This window comes from Pseudorasbora parva, chromosome 22 (genome assembly GCF_024679245.1).
Source record: "Pseudorasbora parva isolate DD20220531a chromosome 22, ASM2467924v1, whole genome shotgun sequence".
In the NCBI taxonomy this organism is placed as follows: Eukaryota; Metazoa; Chordata; class Actinopteri; order Cypriniformes; family Gobionidae; genus Pseudorasbora; species Pseudorasbora parva.
This window is the reverse complement of record NC_090193.1, coordinates 36,845,343-36,855,724: the sequence shown is the minus strand read 5'-3', so window position 1 is coordinate 36,855,724 and position 10,382 is coordinate 36,845,343. Positions and strand designations below refer to the sequence as shown.

General features: G+C 37.7%; 1 protein-coding gene across 2 annotated transcripts in view; it reads left to right on the top strand.

Annotated features, from left to right (window-relative positions):
- The first annotated feature begins 4,178 nt into the window (after positions 1 to 4,178).
- Positions 4,179 to 10,382, top strand: part of LOC137058402 (E3 ubiquitin-protein ligase TRIM62-like) — a 56,815-nt gene continuing 50,611 nt past the window's right edge. Inside the window, exons 1-2 of one of the 2 annotated variants that reach the window (XM_067431656.1) lie at positions 4,179 to 4,340; positions 5,666 to 6,213. In XM_067431656.1, the coding sequence (XP_067287757.1) occupies positions 5,806 to 6,213 (408 nt within the window). In that variant the 5' untranslated portion in view covers positions 4,179 to 4,340; positions 5,666 to 5,805. The remainder of the gene's footprint in view (positions 4,341 to 5,665; positions 6,214 to 10,382) is intronic. The other variant, XM_067431657.1, reaches the window with a different exon arrangement.

Below are 10,382 nucleotides of genomic sequence, written 5' to 3'. Positions count from 1 at the left end.
TTAAATAACATTAAAATAAGTAGGCTATACAAAAATGAAATGGTCATAAATATTAACTATTTAAATATTTATTGTGATTCGGTAGTTAAAAAAGTAACTTAAAATGTATTTTATATATATATATATATATATATATATATATATATATATATATATATATATATATATATATATATATATATATATATATATAAAATTATGCATAGTTTTACATTTTTATACATCTTGTTTTACCATTCATCACAAACCCAGACTTACAGTTTTGCACAATGAAAATGAGCTTCTGCTGAGAACTGCAAGGGTTCCATTCCCAGGCAATGCATGCTCAAATCAATTTAAATCTATAACTAAAGCAATGTATGTCACTTTCAATAAATTTTGTACAAATTTACATTTATTTTGTGTAGACTAAATCCATTTTTACACAGATTACATGTCTCAGTTTAAGGCATCAGTTCTATCACAGAATAATGGAAATTAAATGATATCATGGTTTCAGAAGCAAAAAAAAAAAAAAGTGTGATAGACGAATGGCCACTGTTGGACAAATGAAATAGTGCGCAAGTTTGTTTTCTAAAAGTTGACATTCAGAAAGCCCGGGTGCTTGAGGTGAGTCATTTTAGCAAACTGTTCTCCATTCTAATCCATCCCTGTGGTCAAACCACAGCAATGTGTTAAAGGCACAGGTGTTATGATTATGAGTAAGCAGACAACAGACAAATCGCTCAGTTTGTGGGAAATGGCTTGTTTACGCTGTACACTGTGACAGGAAATCCTGACATCAACTTGAGGCAGGGAAGCAAACGGATGACCTGCCCATTAACAGCACGCCGTTTCTCCAATGCAAAGTATGCAAGCTATGAATGAATTCTGATAGTATCTTGTTGCACACTTTCATAATGAACACACAGTATGTTGCACTGCAGATAGGGATTGCGCTGCAGGTTGCAAACAATGAATGTAAACCACAGGACCTCATATTTTCACACCGAAACTACAGAGATAAACAATGTTAGCAGTGAGGTCTGACACCTTCATAAACTGCTGATTCATATATTTCTATGCTCTTCTTGTAAAGTGGGGACAGGTGAGGAAGGCATCCTTATTTTTTAGTGATACAGTAAGTGTTGTCACTGTTATTAAAAGTGGCACAAGTCAAACCACGAGCACCAGAATAACTCAGCGAGAGTGTTGGTGCTCAGAGGTCAGCGTCTGAAGTGAGACGAGAGGCCAGTGTCGGGAAATGTGGGTGCATGAAGTAAAGGTGAAAAAAACACTGTGTGCTAATTACATGGGCATTTTTTGGAAAGAGCTTTGACAATAATTCAGTCAGGCAGTTGACCTGTAGTTCTGCGGCCTACAATAATGTTATACAACATGTTGGACCAGCTAACAACATTGACTTCTGTAATAAAAAAACCCTCCATATTTGGAAGTAAATCGGGCCCATAAACTCTTTGGTAACCTGTATTCCTCAAAATATCTTCTTTTGTGTTCATCCGAAGAAAGAAATTCTATGAATTCTGTGCCTTGATACAGGTTTGAAACAACATTAGCGAGTAAATGATGACTGAATTTAAATGTTGGGGTGAACTATCTCTTTAAATGCTTGAGCTCTTTAGAGTAGGATGGATTCTGATTGGATGTTTTTATCCATCATCAGCTGAAAAAAATCATTTATGTTGTTTCTCCGTGCCGTTGTCATAATAGTTTGACTAGACGACTGGGTCAGAGCATCTACAAAACTGCAGCTCTTGTGGGCGTTTCCCAGTCTGCAGTGGTCAGTATCTATCAAAAGTGCTCCAAGGACAGTTGTGAACCGGCCACAGGGTCATGGGCGGCCAAGGCTCATTGATGCACGTGGGGGGTGAAAGCTGGGGCTGGCCTGTGTGGTCCGATCAAACAGACGAGTTACTGGAGCTCAGATCGCTCAAGAAGTTAATGCTGGTTCTGACAGAAAGATGTCAGAATACACAGAGCATCTCAGTTTGTTGTGTATGGGGCTGCACAGCCACAGATCACTCAGCGTACCCATGCTGACCCCTGTCCACCACCAAAATAAATCGCCAACAATGACGTGAGCATCAGAACTGGACCACGGAGCAATGGAAGAAATGTGGCTTGGTCTGATGAATCATAATTTCTTTTACATCACATGGATGGCGGGGTGCGTGTGCTTCGCTTACCTGGGGAACACATGGCACCAGGATGTACTATGGGAAGAAGGCAAGCTGGCCGAAGCAGTGTGATGCTGTGGGAAATGTTCTGCTTTGACACGTACCACTAAACATTGTTGCCGACCATGTACACCCTTCATGGAAACGGTATTCCCTGGTGGCTGTGGCCTTAAATGAGGCCTTCAGGACTTAAAGGATATGCTACTAACATCTTAGTGCCAGATACACTGCACACCTACAGCGGTCTAGTGGAGTCCACGCTTCAACGCACTAGAGATAGACAAATAAAAATATATAGATACATATAATAATATTTTTATCCTGTACATGTTTAAACAGGCTTCATGAGGATATAATGCACTTTTACCAAGTTGCACTGAGGTCTATGGCAATTTCCACTGGAGATTAAAAAATAATGAACTAAGCTTGCATTAATACTGATCATTTTTGATGACATAAAATGTTCATTTAATACATTTAAATAACTGAATATTAATGAATCTAAATCATGTCTCTCTCATGTATATACAGGTCCTTCTCAAAAAATTTGCATATTGTGATACAGTTAATTATTTTTCATAATGTAATGATACAAATTAAACTTTCATATATTTTAGATTCATTGCACACCAACTGAAATATTTCAGGTCTTTTATTGTTTTAATACTGATGATTTGGGCATACCCTGCCGTTGATAAAACACAGTGGACCAACACCAGCAGCTGACATGGCACCCCAGACCATCACTGACTGTGGGTACCTGACACTGGACTTCAGGCATTTTGGCATTTCCTTCTCCCCAGTCTTCCTCCAGACTCTGGCACCTTGATTTCCGAATGACATGCAAAATTTGCTTCCATCCAAAAAAAGTACTTTGGAGTGTCTTGACCTGGGGAATGCGGCAGCTGTAGCCCATTTCCTGCACACGCCTGTGCACGGTGGCTCTGGATGTTTCTACTCCAGACTCAGTCCACAGCTTCCGCAGGTCCCCCAAGGTCTGGAATCGGTCCTTCTCCACAATCTTCCTCAGCGTCCGCTCACCTCTTCTCGTTGTGCAGCATTTTTTTGCCTAACTTTTTCCTTCCCACAGACTTCCCACTGAGGTGCCTTGATACAGCACTCTGGGAACAGCCTATTCGTTCAGAAATGTCTTTCTGTGTCTTAACCTCTCGCTTGAGGGTGCCAATGATGGCCTTCTGGACAGCAGTCAGGTCGGTAGTCTTACCCAGGATTGCGGTTTTGAGTAATGAACCAGGCTGAGAGTTTTTAAAAGCCTCAGGAATCTTTTGCAGGTGTTTAGAGTTAATTAGTTGATTCAGATGATCAGGTTAATAGCTCGTTTAGAGAACCTTTTCATGATATGCTAATTTTTTCAGAGGGTTTTCATGAGCTGTATGCCAAAATCAGTATTAAAACAATAAAAGACCTGAAATATTTTAGTTGGTGTGCAATAAATCTAAAATATATAAAAGTTAAATTTTTATCATTACATTATGGAAAAATAATGAACTTTATCACAATATGCTAATTTTTGAGAAGGACCTGTATATATATATATATATATATATATATATATATATATATATATATATATATATATATATATATATATATATATATATATATATATATATATATATATATATATATATATATATATATAAACATTTGTGTTTGTGTTTTGTGTCGACCTACTATACAAATACACGCCAGCAGAGTGCGAGCAATCACCCTCATATTATCATATGCCTGTGATGAGGAAGCCGGAGCTGTACCATCACAGCAGCGGGAGGGATTCACCGTTCATTCATGTAGAAATGTCTTATATTACTCACGAATCCAGTCCAGATGATGAACACAAAATAAAATTACATACTGTACTTAATTTCCTTATAGCACGAATAAAAGTCCTGAGAGAGCTTTATAAGCTTGTCATCTATTTGCGTGTCCCCCACTGTGAGGACTTGGTTTGTTCCGTTGCTGTGCGCCTCTGGATCGAGTTTAGAGCAGTGGGATTGTGAGGAGCTGAGCGTGCGGTCGGTCGGTCGCTTCAGCTTTGATGAATCTGATGGGATGAAAATGTCTTTTTAAAACAACGACCCGCTCTTCCAATAATGTGACAGTCGTCTGTTTCCAGTGTATAACGCGTCAGGACCGTTTAGGGTAAGTGAATGGAGTGATAATGTCATTTTTTTCAGAGGATTGAATACATGGGAAACCTGTTTACACATCCTGCTAGCTGGCTAATTATTTAGCAGCCGGCTTTGATAAACAACAAGAAGAAAATTATGGAAAAGCAGAGGAGAAATGGTTTAAAAAGCTGTTCTTTGAAACAAAGCAGTGATGCTCGTAACTTTTGTGCAATTGTCATGGTATACAAGAGCTTTCTGATTTGTAAACCGCTGATTTAAATGGACGTGAAAAGATCCAATTAACTTCAGGTCAAGTCTATGGTGGCTGTATAAGTTAACCTGAATAACCTTATGAAGATAAGCAGATAAAAATGTATTTTGATCGTGTCAGATGTCGATATATTACATTCTATAAAGTGATTTGAAAAGATCTTATTGAAAAGTCTCATTTTATACATGTACTTTAAGCACAATTTTTTTTTATATAATGTTTGTTTTTATTAAATTGTATTAATGAAATGTTGTTAAATGTTTAAAATGTATCTGCCATAATTACCAGTGACGCTTATATGGCAATACACTTATATACTACTACTACTATTACATATTAAAAAGTGTTTGAGTGACAGCTTGTATAAAACAACTCCTGTTTTATTTATTAATTAATGTCTTTAATTAGCCTATAGCAATATCTTTTTTAATAATTTTAAAATTTGGAATGCAATATTCGTAAATATTTTATATGTTCTTTAAATGCATTTGACAATATTATGGAATAATAACCTGTGGGAATAAAAATAAATACATATAATGATAATAATAGGGAAATAAATAAAAAGAATAACAGTAAAGGTAAATTAAATGTGTAGTAAAATAAAGCTAATTAAATACAGATAATAGTAAAGAAAAAAGTCAAGCAGTTTATTGCTTCATTTTCTTTTTATTCACTTGGTTATTAATTTTATTTTATTTAAAATTTCTGCAGGTTTGGGCCTCATGCAAGATTCCTTTAAATCCTGAAGTGACACTCTGCAAAAAATGAATGAATGCCTTTAATTAGCCAGGGAATATCGTTTCCAATTATTAAATGAAAATGCAATTATGTTTTTAATGGTCGTGATAAGGCCCTATTGAATCCTGCAGAATGAGGGTAGTAAATAATCAGATTTTCACACACATCTCCTTTAATTAAGAAATATCAAGATTGTTTTGTCTGCTTTCAGATTTATCTGCATTCGCTCCTCAATACATGACAATTTGGGGGAAAGTCCATGTCTAAAGCATTTATAACCTTAGTGTACCTGTTGCAGTGCCATCTTGCTTATCCTCTCTTTTGCATGCTTTCCCTTTTTTTAGAACATTTCATCTAATTCAGGAGAGGACCGCGTTTTCAAGACTCACAAAGCACATTTGGGAAGCCCAGCTGGTTAAGAGACTCAGGGTTTGTGCATCCTGCCGCCTTGCACAGTGCATGACCGACCCCTCCGTAGATTCAAATGGCTTGCTGTCTGAAGGACGAGCTCTTGTGTTCCATTTGTCTGAGCATTTATCAAGACCCGGTCAGTTTCGGCTGCGAGCACTACTTCTGCCGTAAGTGCATCACTGAGCACTGGAGCAGACAGGAGCATCACGGCACGCGAGACTGCCCGGAGTGCAGGAGGACCTTCGCCGATCCCCTTTTATCCCCGAGCCTGAAGCTCTCCAACATCGTGGAGAGGTACGCCGCTTTCCCTCTGGATGCCATCCTCAATGCCCAGAGGAACTCGTACCCATGCAAGGACCATGAAAAGGTCAAGCTCTTCTGCTTAAGTGACAAGAGCTTGGTGTGTTTCTTCTGCGATGAGCCCGCCTTACATGAACAGCACCAAGTCACCACCGTCGACGAGGCCTATGAGGAAATACAGGTCTGTTTTATACAGGTTTTGCATGCCTCCTTTGCATCATATATCCCAAATGCATTAGAGTATGTTTTTTAGTACAATACAAATATACTATAATACATTTAGTATGTCTTTTTCACCCGGGATGTCATCATAAAAGCTCTTCTTGTTTCCATTGGTGTATTATGTGACGATGATCCTACGTGTTTTCTTACAGGTTGTAAAGAGTCAATTAAAATGTTATAAAATAAACAAGGTGCCATGCCTTGAGGAAGGTCAGTTCTTAGGCTAATTACATTAGCATCATTGCCAGACAAATCATCTATTTATTCTTTTGACAGTTAGGCGGTAACAGTATTTATCACTTCACAAGCTGAAGGTGACATCATTTGAAGTGCTTAGGATCTGAAATCTTGTTGTCATTGGGAGGGTTTGTGAGTACTGTGATCAAGAATGAGGTGTGGAATTAGTGTCCAAACCCCACATTGCATTTCTTTAAGATTGTCGTAGCTCTTTGGTACGTCAGTGATTAAGTCTTTTGTCTATGAGTCTCGTAAATAGTTTCTAAACCTTCGAAATTCCAGCGGTAAACATTGTTTCCTTTTTTATCCGAACAGTTGGTGTATGTTCAGAGCATATGTAGTTTCTCTTTCTCCATCTTTGTTTGAAGATGAAAAGGAAAATTAGTGCAGAACGATGTGTGCAAGAGATCTTAATTATAGATCTGTTTAGGTGATAAATTTAACTTTTATTATTACCATTTGAATAGAAGCCAGTGATATCTGTTTGTTTAATCCAAACAGCTGTTCCGGAGCGATATTAATGAAGCATGTCCCATTTATTTACTCAGCGAGCTTTTGAAAATGTTCTTTTCCTCCTCACTGTACCACGTTTGTGCTAAATGAACTAATGATTCAGTTTTAGTTTGAGGTTGTTTCTAGTCTCGAATGCATTTCATATTACTTTGGCCGACGGAGACCTCTTTGTTCTCTTTATACTTCCTGGTCTTTACAACCAATCATCGCCTCCATGTATATTGTAAACACTGCTCTCTAAAGTACCATGCCTTTGAAAGACTGCAATATCTTTCCTATAGTTTTTCCTTTTGTGTGCATATGCATGCTCAGCCCCTTTGGAGCTTTTGTTCACAAATGTGCGTTTTTGTTTATTCTTGTGTATACTGTGCCAAAGCTGGACATTTTAATTTAATAAGTCAATATTACACGAGCATCATGAGCTGTGCCTCTCATTGAGGAGATTTGCTCAATGCATTGCATGACCTTTTTCTATTTGTGAGTATTTTTCATGGTCATTTTAGTCTGCATGCTGAATTATTAGTCTGAATTTAAGTACCAAGAATAATTTTATGTACTTGAGTTTATTAACTGGCTGTTAATATGTTGTATCGGTAAAGCTGGACATTTGCCTTTTGTTGTATTCAGTGTTTTTTTTTTTCCTTTCTTTTTTCTTTTTTATCGATCTGAGCACATGATCTGAAGCACACGACGCAGCTGCACTTAGGGCCCGTCCAATATCCACTTTTGCTAATTTAACGACGGAAAAAACGTTCAGTGTGCCAGACACATGGTCCAAAAGGGTTGTACCTCTTCATGAGTCATCATGAGTGTGTTTTGGGTGTAATGTGCAATTAACCAATAAGAGTCTCATCTCCCATTCCCTTTAAAAGCCAGTTGTGCTTGCACCATGGCGGATTCGCTGTTTACATGTGAGCAGATTTTGTGAGCAGAAAGACCAGAGAGGATCCTTTTATATTTTTTTATATTTAAGTATGTGTGTGTTCTGCTGCGCGCCCATGTGTGTGTGTGTGTGTGTGTGTGTGTGTAATAAGTATTGCACATTTTGCACCACCTATAGGTGCATATTACTAACACGCCCTTTAAATAACAAAAAAAATACTGTGCTATTTGACTTTAGAGCAGGTTTTTGTTGGTCAGTGGCACAGTCGTTTTCAATTCCTCAAAACAGCAACACATCAACAATGTGCCTGAACGCACCTGGTTTCCATGGGTGAACAGAGTGCGAGTTTGGTATTTAAACAACATGGAGAAGGGCGTGAAAATGATAACTGCGTCAGACTGAAACTAACAAAAAAACACTCGCGTCGCGCCTGGGGCCTGTACCATTATGGTAGTTTAACAAACTCAGGGTTAAAGGATTAGTTTCGAGTTGACAAAACCAAACCATTGTATTCGGGCTTTGTTGGTCCCATGATGCTGATCATCAGCTTTCTTTGTCAACTCAGGCTTTGATCCTGAGTTCAGGAGTTTAGCTGTGACATCAGCAGTGAACAGCCAATCACACGCTGTGGAACTGAGATTCACTTCTTGCGAGACAATCAGTGAGATTAATTTCTCTCTTCTGCAGAATATTGCATGATTGAAAAATATTAAGAATTAAAAATAAAAAAAATACACTGCAAGAAGAAAAGCTGTCTATGAAAGAGGACAACTTAAAGAAAAAATAGTATATGTCAATGCAAGTAAAAGTTATGAAGTTAGTTTAGTTGATATAGAGAACATTGAACATTTAAGCTCAGTAAGCTTCTTTTTTTAATAGACTAGTTTTATTTATTGATTTTAAAGCTTATTCATATGACTTCATGCAGGTGATGTTATTTATATGACCGATTGATTAACTAAAATGATAAATGTGTAATTGATTAAAGGTATAATAATTACATATATTATATCTAAATCATTCAAAATTATTATTTTTTATAAATAAGCATTTTTAAAAGCGAGACGCTTTAGTCTTTAAAAACCATTTGCTATGCAGTGACCTTTAATTTGGAGTAGAAACAGGGGGAGTGGCTTTATTGCATCCGAGGTGTGTCACTTTACTCACAGCTGATTGGTCCAATTTCAGATTGAAATCTCTAATCCAGAACAGGTTAGCTGTGGAGCGTAAGTTACTATGGCGATGAACACAGCTAAAAGCCAAAACACTTTAATGGTACCTAAAACCCAGGATTGGCACAAACTAAGCTTAAACAAATCTGACTAGCCAGCTAAACCAGCTTCATGGTTCCTGGTGTCACATTGTGCTGGGTGTTTTTTGTTTTAGTTTTTTGGGTATGATTAGGTGTATCATTTTATATTGATAATTATTGAAAGGTCCTAATTCACATTACTGTGAGCTGCTTTACTGTGAGTTAGTAATTGCAGTGCTTGTTGCCTGACAAAAATAGACCGGCTCTTTATCTCAACTCCCTCTATAGTTTTTGACGTATTGGTCATTCAACACTTACTCCTATGGTCTGATAAACACACATCAGAGGTGGCTCAAAGTGACACTTGCTTGTAGTGCAACTAGGCCTTATCTGTATAGGACTGTTTTATTGTCTGAAAGTGAGAAAGCACTTGAGAAACAGATAGTTTTGATGATAATGTATAGACTCTTTTAGTCCAAAATATTGCCATTGGCTGAACTCTTTGGCTAATGACATCATTATTACATTGTATGATGATATGTATAGATCTTGTTTGATTTTCTTGCTCTCGCCCCCTTTATACTTCCCCCATACTTCATCAGTCTCCCTCTCTCTCATTGTCTTGGCCTATCTTTTGCACTGGTTTTTTTTTTGTGCTCTTCTTATTCATGCCCAATCTCTTCTGTTGTAATGACACCTTTAGAGTTCAAGCACCTGTGTTTCAGCCAGAGATTGAATGGAGGCTGAGGGAAATAGGCTGCTGGGTTGGGAAATAAAAATTCTGTGCGGGTGTTCCATCAGCTCCACGGACCCGTGCCAGACAAGGAACGGTTATTTAGGAGGAATGACCGTGCAGGTTTTTCGTTTTATGTCATGCAATTTTGCATTGATGCACGATGCTGCTTCTCATTGCATGTTAACTTAGCGTTAACACAGGTATAGGAAGACTTTACAATTAGGTCCCATTTGTTGTTGTTGTTGTTGTTGTTATTATTATTATTATTATTATTATTATGGATGAATGGATGGATGAATTAATTAATGAATGAATGAATGAATGGATGGATGGATGGCTGGATGGATGGCTGGATGGATGGATGGATGGATGGACGGATAGACAGACAGACAGACAGACAGTTGGATAGACAGACAGACAGACAGACAGACAGACAGTTGGACAGACAGACAGTTGGACAGACAGACAGTTGGATAGACAGACAGACAGACAGACAGACAGTTGGAC